The sequence below is a fragment of the Lepisosteus oculatus genome, chromosome 4 (genome assembly GCF_040954835.1).
Source record: "Lepisosteus oculatus isolate fLepOcu1 chromosome 4, fLepOcu1.hap2, whole genome shotgun sequence".
In the NCBI taxonomy this organism is placed as follows: domain Eukaryota; kingdom Metazoa; phylum Chordata; class Actinopteri; order Semionotiformes; family Lepisosteidae; genus Lepisosteus; species Lepisosteus oculatus.
Genome location: NC_090699.1, coordinates 50,584,227 through 50,604,543, shown reverse-complemented (window position 1 = coordinate 50,604,543; position 20,317 = coordinate 50,584,227). Strand labels below are relative to the sequence as shown.

The 20,317-nt window shown below is 36.2% G+C and overlaps 1 protein-coding gene across 1 annotated transcript in view; it reads right to left on the bottom strand.

Moving 5' to 3' along the window:
* Nucleotides 1–15,438: 15,438 nt before the first annotated feature.
* The window catches only part of LOC102695979 (uncharacterized), a 19,767-nt gene continuing 14,888 nt past the window's right edge, over nucleotides 15,439–20,317 (bottom strand). The window contains exons 11-12 of the mRNA XM_006630612.3: nucleotides 18,202–18,319; nucleotides 15,439–15,866 (exon numbers count right to left, since the gene is read on the bottom strand). Coding sequence (XP_006630675.2) covers nucleotides 15,671–15,866; nucleotides 18,202–18,319 — 314 coding nt within the window. The 3' untranslated portion in view covers nucleotides 15,439–15,670. The remainder of the gene's footprint in view (nucleotides 15,867–18,201; nucleotides 18,320–20,317) is intronic.

Here is a 20,317-nt window from a genome sequence, read left to right as displayed (position 1 = left end):
TTTCTGTACCAGATCTTTCAAGCACCAACTTGTGTATAAGGTAGATTAAATACCAGTGTTAAGAGCATTTATACAACTGGATGTATCTATTGTTCAATGTCCTGTAAATCCTATATCTGTTTTTTTTATCCTTTTGGGTATATGAGGGGTGTGTCTGCTTCAATACTGTGGCAGTTGGAAGTCTAGAGGATTGGTGTGGATCCATATAAAAGGTAGCAAAAAACATTTCATGTGGTTCAAAGCAGTGTCTTTAAGTGGGTGATCCAAAACACTACACAGTTAGTCTTTTCAAGACTGGATGAAGATACAGTATGAAGATCACCTGGTTGGTTTTTAGTGGATTGTTAGTCATTTAGCCAGTTGTGCAATGATAGGAGGACTATGAATTGGCCTTTTATCTGTGTTCTGGTTCTCCATAGGTTTGCCTAAAGTGGAACTACAACTGTAGCTAAGATAGACAATAATTATTTGATATTAGAGGTCACTTACTGTAAGTACAGCATGTGCACTTTTCTCTGTTTGCTTTGTAAACATACAGTAAATTGAAAATTGACCTGATGATTACCTCATTGCTGCACAATGCATACTGTATGTTAGTATAAAGGAATGCTACTGGAACAGCTTGGCAGTAGTTTTTTTAAGCAGGATTTAAGATACCAGAAGATTGCCCTACTATAGCTATCATTCTGTCAATATCATTCTGTGTAATACTCGAACTTGTCTGACAAGTAAATCTGTCTTCTTGTAAATCTTTAATTTTTTGCTTCAAACAATGCCTGCAGCCTCTGTCTAGCCAGTCCATCTCTAAAGTTCTGGATACAGTTCAGATCAATTTTTGGAATAATTCAAAATAATTTACTGTGTTTCTGTTTGAATTCTTTCTGATAATAATCTCACACTTCATCAAAATGTGTTCCATTTTAAAAATATGTTATGGGCATATATTCTTCCCGTGAAATAAAATACACTGAAAAAGTAACACTTTTCAGCAAAACTTTTTCCTGTTGAAGACAGATATGGTAGTGTCAGCTGTCTGTTCTAGAATGAAACTTGTTAAAGGAACAAGATACCTCCACAAATACATATGTATTTCAGTATTTTTCCTGTTTTTGCTTGTGATGTTATGATATTAGTTCTGTTAATAAAATGAGCATGGTACAAATGTTGCATGTGGTTTGACTGTTGATGCTCCGTTCTGTTGTTTTTGAGCTCATACTGTATTTTAATTCACATATGAAAAAGAGGGAGGCATGGTGACACAGTGATTAGCATTGGTGCCTTGGAGTGCTGGGGGCCATGAGTTCAATTCTGTATGTGGAATGCTGTCTGTGTGGAGTTTGTATGTTCTCCCTGTTTCCATGTGGGTTTTCTTCAGGTTCTCTGGTTTCCCCCCACAGTCCAAAGACATAGGTAGGTTAATTGTCTTTTGGGAAAAATGGCTCTGGTGTGACCGTGTAGGTTTGTGCCTGTGTCTGTCTGCCCTGAGATGGACTGGTATCCCAATCAGGGTGTACTCTGCTTTGTGCCTGTTGCTTCCTCGGATAGGCTCCAGCTCATCCCTCGGCCCTCAACGGGATGAAGCTGTTAGAAAATGGATGGATAGATGTTGAAAAGAAGATTGCCATCCCATTCAGGGTACATCCTGACCACCCTGCTGGGTCAAGCTCTGTCTCACAGCGATCCTGAGTTGAACTTAATAAGTGGACATTATCAGGTGGATAATATACATGTTAAAAAATCCAGCAAAAAGTGTTCTTAGAGGATTCCAGAAAGTCATTTTAATTTGCTTTGCATAGACAAGCAGTCTTTCTGTAGGAGTGTAATAACATTTATGCTCAATTGTATTATGGCTGCATTCATACAAAGTACTTTTTGTTACTAATTTGATTGCTATATGACATGTAAAAGTAAAAAAAAAAAGCGTTTCCCATCAATACTATGTCATAAAATACTCAGGCAGCCCACTGTGGTTTTGAACGTAAAATGTGTGTCTGTATAAATAGATTTTAAAAAAGAACATCTGTGTTACATATGGCTTAAATTTATTGAAACTGTGTCAAATTACCTGCTCATTATGGGCAAGTACAGGCCTGCAATTTTAAGAATTTGGTTTCTGCCAACTGCTGCTTCCATTTGCTCGCAGGTGTGCTTTTCAAAGTTCTAAACTAAATCTTGAAAGTATCAAGAAGAAACAAATAGAAAGTAAAGCTGAATCTTAATTTTAGTTAAAAGACATTGAAGTCACATCTGAGCTGCATTGATGAAGCACAGAAAGAAAAGACTCTGGATCTGAAAATGTGCATTTCTGTGTTCTCAGATGGAAGAAGCCGAAGAAAGCTGAAGTAATAACAACTGAGTGGCCTTGATTTCTGGGAAGATAAACACAGTAGGTTTATGTTAGCAGCTACAGCACAGAAGACAAGGAGTTTTGGAAGAAATACATTTTCAGAAAATTGCCACAGCATCAATGACTCTGGGAAATAGAAGCATTAAAAAGTCAGATACTGTAGGATTATTACAAGTTTTGATAACAGAGGGAGCAAGTGAACAAGAAAGAAGAAACGAGAGGTGGATGCTCAGGACCTAGGGATGCACATGTAGTTTGACATCAAGTGTCTTGACGTAACCCTACAGGAAGTCAATAGGCTTTCGTCTTTAAGGAAACAGCTGGTGGTGTCTAAACCGTCTTCCATCTAAAGAGGGAATAAAGATCTAAATGTATTCCTTATCACATTACAGAAGATTGAAAATATTGTATAATTCAAATCCTCACAGCATGTGCTGTTTTGTGTTCTTATTCTTTTTATTTTCTGTGTTTGTTTTTCGTTCCCAACAGCTTCATTACCATGAGGTATGCTTCCCTTCCAAACCACACATCACTAATAGCCATTCCCATCAGAAATCTCCGCAGCAATCCAAGAGGAGAGTCCTGGGGGAAAATATTAACATGATGTGTTTAGAATATTTTTTCAAACATTATTTTTACTAACATCTTGCACAAAATTCTTTTGAGGACCGATTCATTTGTATCTATAATCCTGGTTTTTGGAAGTGTAATGCTTTAAGGATTCTAAACTTTATGCATTGATAGAAACATAAATGTAATGCTTTTGAACTGAATTTTGCTTCTATAAATGAAGCTCTTATTATATTATTATTATACAGCAGCAAATTGAAGCCAGGCTGAATATAAGGACAAAAATCTAACACAAATTTCATGTAAAATGTATTATACATTCTATTAAGTCAATTAATTTAAAAAAATGTTTAACATATTTCTTATTTACTTATTTTATAAATAAGTATAAAATAATTTATGCACAACTTATTAATTATTAATTTAGCAAAACCACTTAATTCGCAAAAAATGTACTGCATATTCTAGGTTTGTGTCTTTGAGGGCTGAAGAGTGTCTAATTTTCATCTCACCTCTAATATTAATTGCTCAATAGTTCTTATTCAAAATGAACTATCTGAATAAGAAGTATAATCACCTGTTTTTTAGGCTTTAATCGGCTTATCAAAATGTTTCCGTAAAGCCTGCAGGACTCCAGTCTACAAAGACTATAGAGTTGCTCATCCCTGTCCTAGCAGATGGAAAATGTTTTGACATATTGTTACAAAATATTGGCTTAGGATATCTGTCATTATAATAAAACAACTATCTGCCAAGGTATAATTTATGATAAATTTATGATACCTTTAAATCTCACATTTAAATCCTTAATTTGGACTTGTCTGCAGTTGAATTGAGACCAGAAAATAAATATGCTAAAAGACTGTCAAGGTGTCAGGGTGGTTTCTAGCACATTACACCTAGTGTAACCTTTAAGGAAACCAAACAACCTGAGGTTCAGTCAAAGGCCTTCTTCTATAGACTGTGACTCTTGAGATTCTTTCTATTTTTCCTGTCGCTCGAGCAAGGTAGGGCTTTCTATTCCCTGGAAGACATGGGGAGTTTCAACTCCTAATGGCACAAATGCCAAAATGTGATTGAGAGCAGAGGGAGGAAACACTCCCTGGTGCTCAGAGGAAATTAAAGAGCTGCTCAGCAGGAGGAGGGAGCCATGATTTAAGGCGAAGCACAGTGGGATGAGTTCAGTTTGAGTTAATTACTGAATAATGAGGAACAATTTATTGTGTTCTTGTTAAGACATCAACAAGCAGAATAATACTCACTGAAGAAAAGGCATCCTTCTTGACAAATCCCTTCTAAATATAGTTGTAAACTCACTTCCATAAATGAAATATGTTGTATGAAATTTTAAAAATCCTTGAAGGCAACCACTTAGCCTCAATTTCAACAGCACACATAAGGAGGAATTGATAAATGATAAATGGACCGGCGATGCTTAGATGATAGCAAGCGCTTTTAATATACAGTACACTTCAATGCTCAGAAAATGTATTTAAGAAAATAATGGGTGGTATGTTAGCTTGGAATTGATTGTTCACCTTCTAGATTTGGAATGAAAATGCACATTACTGTTACCTTTCAATACTTACAATTTGACTCCAGTGTATCTTCAGAATCCCTTTTTTGGACTTCTCCCAGCTAAATAGCCAGTCAGAGTTGACCTTATTACTCACATTTAATTATTACCACTCTATATGGGTTTCAGAAAGAAAATACCACAGACAAGGAGAATTTGATGACCAAGATTTTTACAGTATGCTTGGAACTCTGAAAGAACTAAAAGAAAATATTATAAAATAAGTTTAAAATGGGAAACATCTATAGTATTTGCTAATGCCATTAATATCGATACTGAGGTCCTGAAAGGTCAAAGGCCAAAAAGATTTTATGACGTGAAAAGTATTTAATGCTTCATATTTATGGAGAGACCCATTTTGACTTCTACCTAATGTATCTCATGAACTCTAAAAGTGATTGCTCACTGTTCAGACCAATCATAAAACATTACTTTGAATGAAATATGAATGAAAATGAATATATGGGACCTTTCGCATTTTTATAAATAGATATCTAAAAACTCAGCTTAAATGTCTTTTATCAGGTCTGCTAAGTTTCCATTGAAAAGCCCAAACTATAACCTTGTGCCAAGCTTCTATTCCTTTGAACCTCTTTCACTGTTAACGGTATACAGACATGCTTTGATGTGTTAAGTACAAAATCTGACCGCAGAACAAAGCAGCTGTCACTGAAAGACAGATGTCAAAGGGAAACTGTACCAATTATTATTGAATATCTGTCATGCATGATTCTAAAGGTTTTTGTCTATCTGTAATATGTCTAAAAAGATTAAGAAACCAAAACACTGGTACCAAAAAATCTAAAGTTCCTTGAAATTTCCCCCAAAAAACACACATTAAACAAAACAAATCTAGAATGGCAAATAAATTATTGCCTTTGTTTAAATGCATTTTAGAAATTGTCGTGCCTCTCTCTTTTTGTTTACTGGAATACAAAAGGAGACTATGAATTTCAGCAGCTAAGATCAAGCAAGGTTAGAACAAGTGGCCCTACAATCAAGCAGTTGATACAGATTGTGTACTACACAATGGTGCCCATAGATTTTGACAGCCCAGGATTTCAAAGAATCAATCATTTCTGTCTCACTGTGTTACAGGTTAATTAGACTAGTGAATTAATGCATGACTTTCAACAGAAATACATATTGTACAACTACAGTAAAATAATAGATAATCATAACGGAGTACATTTTTAGAATGACGAGTTTTAAGTAAGCTATCTAAATGTATTCTTCTTTGCGTTGGGGGTTTTGAAAGACTTTGATGATCAGAAGTAGGAAAGGAGAAAAGATGTCTCCAGAGGTCTAAAGGTGCCATTTGCACTCCAAAACATCCCTATCTCCTCATATTGTCGCAATTAGATTTAAATGTCTCAAAGTTAATGTGATTTTCATTGCTTTGAAGCTACATCTCTTCCCCTGACTAGGCTGAATATAAAGTACATGCAAATGAATGTGAGAACATTCCTTCAACTTGGGGATGTTCAGCTGTTTCCGAGAGCTACCTGATGGAAGGAATAGGTAGTTACATACTGTACCTGCGCTGTCTGGGAGAACCGGATGCAATTGAAAGAGATGTTGGGAAGCTATCTACTGGCGTGGCTCCAAACAATAAAAATAAAAACAGGAAATTAATTTCTGGTTGATGGAGCCTTTGAAATGTTCCTGCAAGAGAGAGGAATGTTACACGCCAGAATGCTAATGAGATCTCCTTTAGTCATGCATAAATTAAAATGATTAGACAACTACAATCATGTAAGGTCCCGAGGTGCCACTATTTTTAGCTTTTGAAATTTAGCCTCTCTTAATCCTCCCTGTTTTAAATCTAAACAGAAGTTACACCCACCTGAACATCTCAGCCTTCTTAACAAAACATGCTGTTATGTTTAATTAAAAACACATATTCATATGGTCTTACATTGTGGCAATTTGTCAGAGTTTGACAATACCCGCTTTAACTCTAATTGTATTCAGAATTATATCCCTAGACAAGAAAATGTAATAATTGTGGGACTATAATAGTTGGGCCAGCTTTAATAGTCTGGGATGATATGCACATAGATGCTGAATATTACACTGAATTTCTTTTGATTGTCAAAAGCGCTTTCATCTCCTAAATCGCTTGGGTGATTTGTCTTTTTTATTACGTTTTGTGGAAGTTAGATATGGAAACACCTATCATGGCCTTTTTTTTCTCAGTTAGCTCGAAGCTGCATGAACCAGTATTGGGAATCAATACATGAAAGGTAATCCTTCAATACATCGGCAGCTTGCCCTATGTGCATTCAGACCCCAGAAGTACGCCAAGACTAATGATAACTCAGCGATCTCTTCATGCTGACATCTTGGCTCCAGGCTTTTCTTCTGCAAAACAGAAGGCTGATTATTTCTTGGGGACCTTGAAGCCCACAACCCGAAAGACTGCACTCTGATGAAAAATGTACTGATGGATGGTATTGCAAAGCATATCAGTTGGAAATAAGGCCGGATAAATGTGAATGTAACGATTGTAGTCCCTCCCCCTTAAGGGCGCATCAGCTCTTTCACTTTTGAGTTGATTTTGTGCACCTGCTCCCGGTTCCTGCCTCCCTATAAAAGCCAGACGCTACTCTGTTCCAGGCTCTGCATTGGTTCCCATACCAAGCGAGTCCGGGATCTCGAGCGTCTGGTCAAGTTCCCTCCTTGTTCCCCCCGACCCTCCACCGGATCCCGCTCCGGTTTTTAATCCTGTTTGTGTTCGTCTCTGATGGACCGCCCGGCTTTGGACTTTTGCCTCGTCTTGGATTTCCCTTTGGACTCTGTTTTGGATTGTTTGCCCCGGACTCACCCCCCAGAATACAGATTGTGTCTTCTGCATAGGGTCCCAAAAGAATGCTTTCATTACGGTGAAGGGTGCAGTTGAACAGTTAAAACTTTTTTCAATTCTCACAAACGCACATGTTCATTTGTGAGACCAACCAAATCCTTTTGTTCTCTTACCCCTCCTTCATCTTCCCCTCCTCCTTCTTCTGTTGCTTCTGGTGCTCTTTTAACATTTCTGGGGCCACCAAACCAGGCCTATCCAGAAACTGCAATAGCACAAAACTAGAAGAAAATGTAATATACGGCATACTCTACATCCTTAAGAACAGTTTTTTCATTTGGAAGTGAATAAAGAGAAAACATTGTGTTTTCCAAATTATTCCAAGACATATGTATCTAATACATATTTATTGGAAGGGTTTATATACAAACATGATTGTTTTGGTCATCAGGAGACAGGAAACAAGCTGTCTCCCCAGCACCTGCTGTTTAAAAAAAGCAGATTATTCGATGTGATCAGCTCCACCCGGTTAATAACAGTATATTATTTGTATGAAGGTTAACTGGTATAAAATTTCACATGAAATTAAGTAATTATTACTACCTTAACAGCACACTCCAGGTTTGCCTACATCACCATTTGTCAAAACTTACTTGTGGGTGTCACAAGAAGTAAAAACTAGAACCCATGTTAAAGCATCTTATTCAAACCAGGGGATACCGAAATTGATTGCATAGTACTCACCAAAAATACAGGGCCATATTTAAGACATTTCAAGACTGTGAGCATTGGGATAAACAAAGAAACACTGTCTTGTTAAGCCACATACAGTATGTGGTGATAGTGTCTCAGTTATATTTCATACACAGATATTTTCAATTTATTACAATAATGAATTTCCAACCACACTGCCAGTTAGCAGGGGTGTTCCGATGGGTTTGTATCTTGGCCTAATTCCCTGTAACATTTATACTTTGCCTCTGGGGAGATATTACATGAAGGCAAGGCTTACAATACCATCAATATGCTGATGATGACAATCAGACGTTTCATAGATATTAATGAAACTGCAAATTAAATAAAAGTTAGAGCACTGCCATTGAGATGCGCAGGTTTGGATGTCAAGTAACATTAACAATCATGATAAAAAAAGAAAAAAAAGACAAGTAATGATCAATGTCTTTTGTAATATTGAGCTGAATACACAGCGTGTATCTCTGGGATACAAAAATGTAACTGTAGCAGCCTCAAGATTATGATTAACAAACCTGTGATTTCAAATAGTTATTAAATTTTTTTGCTTCACCTCTGTATGGCAATAGAATAATCCCACACAATTTCTAATACCATGAGAAGTTAATAAATATTGAAAACATAACCATTTTTTTTAGGATATTATAAATGCAAAACATCCAATATTAAAGGTAACTACTGTATAGCACACGATGAAATCCTGAACCATCACTGGTCAGGCGTTCCAAAGCTATTTTCCACGAGACACGATATTTCACCACAGACAAAAAAGAGCATCAGTAATAATATCATATATTCTAACAGTCTTAAGTTGGGTAGGGATAATGAGGAACATACTGCCTGTACGGCAAGAATAAAGTTTTAAAAATCCAGAATTTTTTTTTCCCATTTGGAAAAAGTAGATACTGTACCATAAATAGGCTGTGATAAATGGTCCTTCTTTCCAAGATCATAAACAAGCAGTACATCAATATAACCTTCACTTCAAACATTTAGTTACTAAACCTACCTATTTGTATTGTACACTGAGAAATAAAATAATGTATTTTATATGATAAGCATTATTTACAGAAAAAAAATCTTTCCAAAATGTACTTCCACCTAACATCAGTTTTGTATTCTAATACTTGCAGTATATAAATAATGTATAGAGGTTTCAGTCTTAGAAACATCATAAATATTACCTTTAGACTGCTAAAATCTGATGTTACTAATATGCCACATTCTGTCCATCCTCTCCATGAACTATAACTATGCATTAGCCAGTTCTGTGGTATCTGCTTTTCCACTGGTGCACATACTGTACTGTACAAGTGCAGCTCAGTGCTGTAAACATGCTGATTCAGCATAACTGAACATTACAGTTCAATGCACATATTGTTATACGTTACAGATGCTCAATATTTATTAGAAAAATCTTGTGAATTCATGAGGTTCAGTGTAAAACAATAAAAATAATCCACAAAAGCAGTTTCTGGGAACATTTCAGTTGATCTTTCTATCATGAATGTAAATGTATGCCTTTGTTTTACCCTGCCTATTCAAATACAGGGAAAGGTGATGTGATATTAACCCCTTTATTATTTATTTGAAATTCTACATCCAATAAGGATACTGCCCTAGGCACAATCATGGCATTCCAGCAAGGAAACTTAATACAAACAACTGTAGCAATCATTCAACGGAAAGTATCTCAGGAAAATAGGTTGACCACTTTTTATTTTTGAATAGTATATATACATTTAAATGGATGCCAATCCCACTCAAAACCCAAAGGTGTAGTTTGCTACTTCAGATGTTTAATTTCAAATAGTGCTCGACTCTTCTTTCTGTATGAAAACCTATCCGGCCAAAGCTTTGTCATTCATCATGGATTAGAACTATATGCTCTCTATACACATATCACTGCTGGTAAAGAAATGTCCAAATGATATACTTCACCATGCTGGGGTTGGAAATGCCATGTTCAAACAATCACCGCATTCCCGGTGTTGTAAGATAGTTTTCATTATATGGCCCATCAATTCAGAATCAACAAGTGTGTCCTGATATCTCTTCTTACAGTAGCAACACCTGCATCACCATGGAGAAAGCAAGGAAGTGCCCCCAGGCTCTTCTAAGCTGCCCATCCATTGGACCAATAATGCTGATTGCTCTGCAGCCACACCTCCCTTGTCATGTCAGGTCGCAGGTGCTTGAGAAGTAGTTTAGCTAGGAGTTGTAGGAGTCTTGGCTCACAATGCACCAGTGCATTGGGTATCTGGGTTTCCCACTGTGACCCAGACCTGATCTCGCGGTATTTGAATCGTACAAACACTGTAGTATCTTCAAAATTCAAATAATGTTGCTGTCTGGTCTTTTAGTATAATAACTCTTTTTTACAGTGAGGATGGCAGCACTTAATTTTAAATTCTGGAAAACGCTGTTTATTGGGGATTAGTGTCTTCCATGTTCTACACTATGTGTCATAATGATGATGTAACACAACCAACCATTACATCAGCCTACATGTTTGTCACTGCTTTGACCCATACTCATGTCACAGTCCATCTTGTCAATCTGCTGCCTTTAAGTCAAAGAAACAAATACCCCTACCCCAGCTGCCAACACAAAACACACTGCTACACAAAACATATCTACTTTACGGTGTCTCATACTAGTTCTTACCAGTCCCAACCTGACACATCTGCTTAACATTAGATGAAATCAAATTCCACAGTGGTATAAGAGCAGTTTTTCAAACTGAAATTCAATTAAATTTACTTGAAGGAGCTTTAAGAGATGAATTAAATAGCCTTGATGGCCATTTTCCTCCCCTGGGCCTAAGCGACTAGGGTTTATCAATAATTGCTCATTTAAACATGTATATAATTAAACCACTTTATTCCCAACTTTAAAGCAGGGTCCCTCAAATGTCACCCACTTGGCTGTTTTTAAAGGTGATTGTGCGTTTGTCTGTGTATAAAATATATTTAAACATTTGCTTCAGTGTTATCAAGTATGACTCTGTAATTTAATTGGGAAAAAAGAAATAACGCAAGAAAATAAATACTTGCTGAAATTGCAAGAAGATCCCCTCCAAACTGAGAATGTCTTAAAAGTAAATATAAAAAATATGTACAGTACTTTCAAATATGCTTTGTGCCATATTTCTAATGAAATTAGCTGTACAGCTCTTTCCCAGATAAGACATTTCCAAAATGGAACATTTTTCCAAAGCTTTTTTTCCAAGTGCAGTATTAGTGATTTGGTAATGGAAAAGTATTTACCACATTCCTGTTTACATTTTTTTAATAGTAATTATTGTGGTGTTTAATAAAAGCAAGCCTTCCCATATTTAGAATACTACCCTAAAAGAGAGACAAGCTCAACATTAATGACGCAAAAACTACATTCTGGAATCCTGTTCCCATGCAGAATGTTCCATATCCTTTCTTGCTCGTTTTGCTCTAGGACGAAAGGGCATACTTAAATGTATATTAAGTAAATTTTATAACTTCCAAACATTTACTTTTCAATGAAGTCACATAGCTGTACTGAGCATTGTTTTTCACTTCTGTATAATGTCTGTTTTGTGTGTTTATTTTCATCCCTGGCACACTACATTACCAGAGGGTAGGCATCTACATTAATCAAAGTTGATTTGGAGTGTAAGGAGACAAGCGTTTTTCTGCTTGAAAACTGCTTAGCACAACATCACTCTGTGCTTCGCAGCCACACTCCTGCAAGTAATTGCTGCACAAGGAGGTTATAAATAATGTATTCAAGATCACTTATACCTCATGAAGCGAGAGACAGATCTCAAAAGAGCTAATACTTTTACTTTCAAATGCTGCTGTTGTTAGACAAGGCATACTTTGAACATTAAATTGTTTTGAATAACACAGTACACCGTGTCATCAAAATGAAATGTACGGATTAAAGAAAGCTTAGTTTCAATTAACACATTCAAAACTTTGTGTTGTCTCATACTCTGTCTGTAAGCTATAGGTTAGTAAAGGATATGTTCTTTACTCATGAACTATTAAATGAGTGTTTTTCAGTGCTTACAGCTCAGACAGCTGGCCATGAATTTTGACAAAACTAGTTAGTGGTCAAGAATTTTTTGGATAGACTTTTTAATGATATTGAGAAAGGTCATTTTGTGCACTCCACAAAGTTAATTGATATTTTATTTTAAACTAACTTATTTAATATTGGTATTGACCATGCAGAATGTTAAAAACCAGTTCCTTTCAAATATTTACACACTGAGGGCCAGAACTAAGTTTGAAACTCCCATAGTCCCTGCATCACATTCCTACCCTCGTGAAAATAATTTAAGACTCGTCATTATAATTAATATCTACCTGTATATTATAAATTCATGCAGCAGTGCCCTATGGCACAAAGTAATAAAAGATAAACATAATTACTTCAGAAAAAATCACTTTACTGAAAAGGGAAAATATTTTCTTACATGTGGCATCTCACTTAATAGAAATGCATAATTATTTATTCATTTTTAAAACCCAATCTCATCTTCAGCTGGAGGCAATGCTGGATTTATTTTTGCTTATTTATTTAGTGAATGATTACTGCTAACAGAAGATTACATACGTTCTGAGCATGCAGCAGACTGGCAAAGCCACATGAAAACTAGAGACACGCGTGACTTACAGTGCAGAATGATAACTGGGTGGTTTTAAAATGAAACAAGTGTGGAAATGAGTTATTCCTGGTTGAAGAAAATTGGAAGCACACAACTGAGACTCTAGCGTATACAGGCTGCCTCCCAGTGGCATCAAAAGTAATAATTCTCCAACAACCATTAACGTTATCATTAGAATTACTGGGAAATAGGAGACTTTTTACAATAATTATTATTTTTGTCAACTCATCTTCAAAAGATATACGCAATACTCCTAAAAACAAAAGTTTTTTTTTATTTTTCAAAGGAATTGAATGTTGGGAAGTGAGTACAGTATCTAATATAATCAGCTTTTGTACTGTACATCTAGCAATTCTTAGAACTGATTTTCTTTATTATATTAAGTGGCAGGCCTTTAAGAATATGTCTTCCCCATTTATAATTTAACTACCCTCACTATATAGTGCAGTACATTTAATTGCTTTTCGGTATTGTGAAACACGAAGGTTGTGTGGTCCACAAATTAAAGACTCATAAAACACATAATCACATTATATACACAAAAATGTGTTCCTATTGTTGCTACAGCAATCACGTTTTGAATCAATCTGGCCATTTTAGGCACCAAAAGGGACTCAACAAAGACCTCATTACTGATCTTAGTTAAAATTAAAGGGAAATATTTTAGTTATTATTGTTTCTCAATATATATATATTCAAATCAAATTTGATTGTGATTTGAATGAATATTTTTTTTCAAATCACAATCAAAAACAGTGCACTATATTCTAGGTGATTTTCCTCTCCTTATCTGGTAGTATGAGATTCCCAAAGGCACACAACCAAGGAGAAATGGACATGGAGAAAAATGGATGTAAGGGGTGCTTGAGGTGGGGGGTAACCATTTTATTACTTGGATGATTAAATGCTTTTGCTATTATGTGGTGTATTGTGTTGATTACTTTCTGTACCGAATTTCAGTAGTTAAATGTTAGGCAAAGCTTTTGACAGCCAAATTAATACAATTAAAGCCATGACACCATCACATTGGCACACCTATGACATCACATGCTGTCCACTCAAAAATATACTTTGCTATTGTTACCATTAATCTGTCCACTTAGAAACATTTATGCCAACTGTATTGGGGGCCTCTCAGGGAAGCTAAGAATCTGAATATGTATCTGACTGGAATCATGATGACTCATAGCTTTATTTGGTGCATAATAAGAATTATCATCTCATAATTTGCTACTGCTTTGAAATAATTGCAATCACCTAGACCAGGCTCTTAGTTAACCTTTCTTTCAAGTAAAATGCATTTTTTTTACTATATAAACAGAGCAGATTGCAATTATGACATGTAAGCACCACTTAGATTTGCACAAATTGTGAAGCCCATTATGTAAAACAACGACTGTTCAGGGGGGGGGGGGAAAGCTACAACAGTCAATAAAATTAAGTTCAGTTTATCCCATTCCCTCTCCCAAAAATAAAAGGGTAAAACTGGTCACATCCCAGACAGCACGTAGACCATGTAGTTGGGTACCGAGCTTGCCTCTACCATCACTTGAGCTGCGCGGGTAAACACTGATATAATTAACTTAAGGGAGAAGTGGGGGGGCTTGTACAGGGTTCGAAAACAGCGGTGTTGCCAAATTATGGTGGTTTGGATACAGGAAATCTCCATTCAATGTAGTGCTGAATTTCTCTCATTCTGCATGCACAGACACGCCAAGCCACATAAAACGTGCTCTGTAAAAACTTGCTCATAAAAACCTCTGGAAAGGGTTCAAAACAATAATGCACCAATGATTATCCAAACTGAGGAGCATGGGTCCCACGATATTCTCAAACTTTCCCATTGTGTTTATATTACTTGTGTATCACAGCATATTTGTGCCACCCTGGTGTGCCACATAGTTCTCATTTTGACTTATCCTTCATTTGTTCTTCAGGCAGCAGCAAATAAAATAACATTTTGTTGTTTATACAGTCTAAATAACAATACACATGGTTAATGTCTTTCTATGAAAAGAGAGATATAGCTTAGAGGAAAATTAATGTAATATATTGTTACAACATTATATATTATTGTTATATAAATGAAAATGAGTATGAATCATCTCTTTTTAAAATAATTCCTTTCTACCAAAGTTTGGGGGAAAGATGAATGAAAATGTCTTTGTAACACAGTTTTCACTGCAATTAAAGTCCCCGCTCTATTTTTTTCACACCACACTCTTTAATTTATCTCAGCTTGATTCTATTGCTCCTAAAACGAATTTGACACAGGCAGCTGCTAAAGCTTGGAACATTGGTAGCAGGGACCAAGAAAATGACTCACAGCTCAATAGTTGTAACCTAGTCTGTCCCACATCAGAAAAATGAACATGATGCATTTACTGGTGTGTTAAAGGGTGGCCTGGTGGAGCAGTGGTTAGCATTGGTGCCTTGTAGTGCTGGGGCCCCAGGTTCAATTCCTGGGGTGCTGTCTGTGCGGAGTTCGCATGTTCTCCCTGTGTTTGTGTTGGTGGGTATCTCTCTGGATGAAGTGTTAACCTCAAGCCTGTTTTTCTCCAAGTCCATCCAGAACTCAATTGTTATACACATTATGATGTTATTGGTAAGAAAAATGTAAATGTGTTCATGCTACATTTCCTGAAAATGTTTACAACAGTGTACAATTGTTCCATTATTTGCAAGTATGAGTATTATTAGTTCACAGTGTTTCCTGATTCTTAAAACAAAGATTAGACTATGAAGGAAAGTATTGTTTATTATATACAAGAATTCTTTTTTTCCAAAATGGCTTTTTTTAAATAAAAAAGCAAACTGCATCATTTACTTTATGAGTCCACATTTCCCACACCCAGAAGTAAAATATTGCTAAATTCAGCTGTTCTAAACTCCCCCATACACCCGAGTCACTACTGTATTAGCTCTAAAGCACATCCACTTTACGGATCTAAAAGAATAAAAAGTTACTTTCTACCACAAACTTTGACCACCTTCTATGACTAAGTTATGCCCTGTCATGTAATCAGAAGCCTCAGATGCCAAGTAAACCACTGCAGCTTGCAAGTCTGTCACTTGAGCCAGCCGCCCAGCAGGGATATCTGTCAGCCAGCGCTGCACAAGAGGCTTCAGACTTTCAGAGCGGATGAGAGGAGTGTCAACAATGCCTCTGGAAAAAGAAGAAAACAATCAAACTTAGGAGTGACAGTTTCAATTCAGACAGTCGTTTTTGGGGACAAAAATAAAACCAATTATCCTTCACAGCGCAAGGGCACACGGCAGCATTTCCTCTTAATGCGCTCAACAAATATTTATAGCAGGCACATGAGCCATAATGGCCAATTCATCTATTTCAAGCCAAATGCTATTTGACCCTCAAAGGAATTTTAGATAAACTGAGGCACATTTGCAATCTTTCCAAGAAACCTGTATTTATTTTTTTTGCTTTGACTGAAATCTGTTGCAGTATGAGCCTGGAGTTTTTTTTTTGTTCAAAGGAATTTGAACTCTGTCTATATTACTCTACAGTATATAAAGTGATGATGCTGCACAGGATCAGTATTTAAATAAAGCACTGAACTTCATTTTGCACTCGCGTTCCTTACAACAGGTGCAGGTCCACAGTTGTTATTTGCTTTAGTTCAAGTCAAAAGGTTGACAGTAATTCTTTTCCTCACACTGCATGAAATAGGTACTGTACTGTGCATTTTCCATTTGCAGACTGTCCTGATGTGCAGCTCTTGATTAGTCACAGGCTCCAAGGACAACAGTGATGTTTCTGCACTTCATGAAATGCATAATTTGTTCAACCTTTGCACAAACATATTTACACAACTGTGTCTAATGAGAAATCGCTTTAAAACTTCAGAAACATGACAGTGAACAAAACCTAACCCACTGACTCCTCTTCATTACGGTGTCAGAAATGTATTGCTCGTGTTAATAAAAATCCTAACATTCTGATAAATTAATGCTTCCAAGGAACATGTGACACCTTGGTTAACATATTCAACCTCAATTATATTTCTCTTCAGCACCCTGTTATCTGGAACCTTTCCTAGCAATCAGAGGTGCTGTTTTTCAGCAGCCAATTTTTTAGATAATGTAGCTTATCAACACTGGTGGGTAAAAGTTGCCAATGAAATCAGGCTGCAGTAAACCACACTGTCTCTAATTGCATCCCTTTTTTATGCATATTTACTGACTGTCACTTCAAAGAAATCAGCAGCCCATTGAGGCACCCAGTTAGCAGAAAGAATTGCTTCTTGCAAATTAAAATTAGCAAACAAGCTCGAGATAAATAAAAAATGAACAAAGTGTCTGAACGGTGCTTTGTTCCATTACTTCAGCTTGCCCCTAATTTATTTTCCCCAAGTAAATTGTGAAGATCTGCCTCTGTAACTATGGGGAACTGCACGGGTCTGTTGAGGCAGGATTGTCTTTTTCAATTTTGTTTTCCTATAGAGGTTTAATAGACAAGCAGATGCAAACAACACCCCACCACTCGTGTGACACTAACAGTTAAGATGCTAATTCGACTCTAATTGAATAAAACAATTAAAACAACTCTTAGTTAATACATCCCTCAAGATGACATTTAATTAAGCAACTGTATTGTCTAAGACCTTTAATTGGCACTATGTTAACAAATAATTTATTTCACTTACAGTTGCAAGCCGCTCACTTTACAAACACCTCTCCACTTCTACTAAGGATGAACCCTTTTGGTCCAATCAAATGCAGAGCTTGTTCAATTAAATTTCTGTCTGAGAGTTACATCAACACTCAGTTATCCTTTTCACCTGTCAACACGGAATGCATGTGTTTTGCTGAACTCCAACATTTCGAATTTGGAAATTAATTAATTCGAAATTATTGACCTGGCATATACTGTATACTGTGCAATGTTCAGTAGAAGTGACAGTCCATAAAAAGAAAAAGAGAACTTATACATACTGGAGAATCCTTGAAACAAATAATTGACTTATTGTATTGTAGTAAATGCAGTTAAAAACAGTTAAAATATATGCAGAGATGTGGATGGTATTAAGCAAACCAGTTATCAACAATGACATTCTGTTTATGTTGACAGTGAGTTAATGTTACTTAAATTAGCAAAATGTGTTAACTTCACATTTCATTGTTAAGCAATAGATACCAACTGAATGCGAGTTCAGGGTCAGGGATAAGAAATTTGGACAAAATGAAACTTATAATCAAGCATCATGTAAACATAACTGTGATTCTTTCATTCGCAATACTCACATAAATTAATCATTAATTAAACACTGCAGCAAAATTGCTCATACTGTACATTTCACTTCCGTCTATTTAGAAATAGAGAGACAGATCCATAGGCAGACAGAGGAAGCACGCGGAGACAGAGAGGATGCTTAAACAATAAAATGCCCAGCTACAGTTGTGCAGTTTCAGGTTTTAACATGAGGACAGTGGTATTCAGGAGCTATTTTGGTTACGGCTACAGAAGCCTCAGCAATACTTACGGGGAGAGACAGTTGACGCGGACTCCTCTGCTGATCCATTCAGTGCCGAGTGTCTGTGTCAGTTTTACCACACCAGCTTTTGATGTGTTATATGCCAACTGATTCTGAGGATGAGGGACTGCATGAAGATGAGGTTACTCAGAATGTGTTTAAATATGAATGAATCTGAAGAACAGTGCTACTGTCAGAAGAACAAACGCTCTGGATTTTTAACCTGCATTTCGAATAGATTAAATTCTACAGTTCTTATTTTACACTATTTTAATCTTTTGGGATCAGGGCCAAGTTGTTTGGCAACAACTCTTTTAGTCTGTTCTGATACTTGCCTAAACTGAACAATGTACTGTATGTGCTGTTTTCCCAGAGGGCAACAGAATCATGTTTCTCCATGTCCACTTGGGTATTTAAAACCTGACCTACAGAAGTGTTGTACAAATGTTGCTAGAAATGTTCTTCAATCTCGTTGCAATGTTTATATGAAAAGTATTCTAAAATCATGGGAATAATGGCATAATTTTAGACCCATACAATTTGAAATTGTCGCTGGTGTATTATTCCTTTTGACATACCTCTGTTTCCAACACTGCATAATTTGTACTGAATGTTAATGAATAATATTTAATAGGCACAGTGGGCTCCATGATAAAACTGTACCGAATGAATCAGATGTTTAGCTACTCATGGCCTTTAGTAACAAAGCACACCATTTGCTGCCTTGACCATCACAGATGTTGTACACTGCATGAGAGACGAGGGATGGGTCCACTTTCTATCAGATGATTAATTATTACACGCAGGTTCCAAGTTATATACAACTTCTGCAGTTAACCTTCTCACCCAGCTACTGTCAAGTTGCCTCGATTCACACATGAATGATAAATATGACAATGTTTTGAAACTCACAGTGTACTCCTTGGGAGTCACTCTAAGAAAGTATACAGTTTACTTAATTTTTAATCAAATAATACCAAATTCTTCAGAATTGTGATTTCATATTTACTTCTCTAGCGTATGCAATCTGAAGCCAGCCAAGCTCAGGTATCAGAGCTGGAGGAGGTGTTTAGCTACTGTACAGGCTTCCAATCTGATTCAGAACGAAATTCTATTTAGCACAGAGGAAGCATTGCAGCTAAAAATGCCAAAAGTTGATCATCCCTTCAGAAGTAAGCACAATACAGAATCCTCAGTGCTGTTCAAATGACTTTATCTGACAAATAAAACCTATGATGTTTTGTTCCTCAAGTGCACATTTGAAAATACAGGCACTTGTGTACATTTGAAATTCCTACATACCAACACCATGGTGTTTATTTATTTTATGGGTATCTTATCCAATTTAAAAACGTTTTGCCATATGTAAAGTCAGTTCATTTTATTCCAAAACTTAGGAGCTTAGATGAGCTTAGACTCATTTTGTCGTTATTTAATTTTATGAAATATTTAGATCACTATGGTTTTATGTAAAGATATTTTAGAACCAAGATTTACATTACTAGTGGTGACATACTGTTTCCTAGTAAGCTATGGAATTGTGAAGATATGAATATCTTATTGATTCAACTGAATATTCTTAATAATATTCTTATTCATCTATAGGTGACATCACAAAATCATAGTATCCTAAATAAGGACTGAATGATGTTCCCTTTCACAGTAAAAAAGGAAACAAGCACTTTTATTCTTTTGCATAAGAACAAATACAGATTTTATTTTGTCTAGCAGATGGATATAACACTGCCATTCTGCATTTTAATTGGACTTTCATTGCTACATTTTCTTACCTAACTTGGCAAAACCCAGCACCATCTGATTCTACATTATGACAATATTATAACAGATGTCCAGACCAATAAAGTAAATTCCTGAAGGACTCTGCTTAATGTGTGTAATTGATCACTTTTTTACATTGGCCTCTATTTACCAGCATGTTACTGCTTTACAGATTAGCTCAGCAGTTGGGACTCCTGCCCATATGGTCCAAAAGTTTATTGGCTATTTGACTATATTGCTGATGAAGTGGTGCTGTTCTTATATAGGAACCTGTTGGAAAAATTACATTGCTCAATGAATAATTCCTGTTTTACAGCACACTCAGTAAAAACACAACATTGCTGTC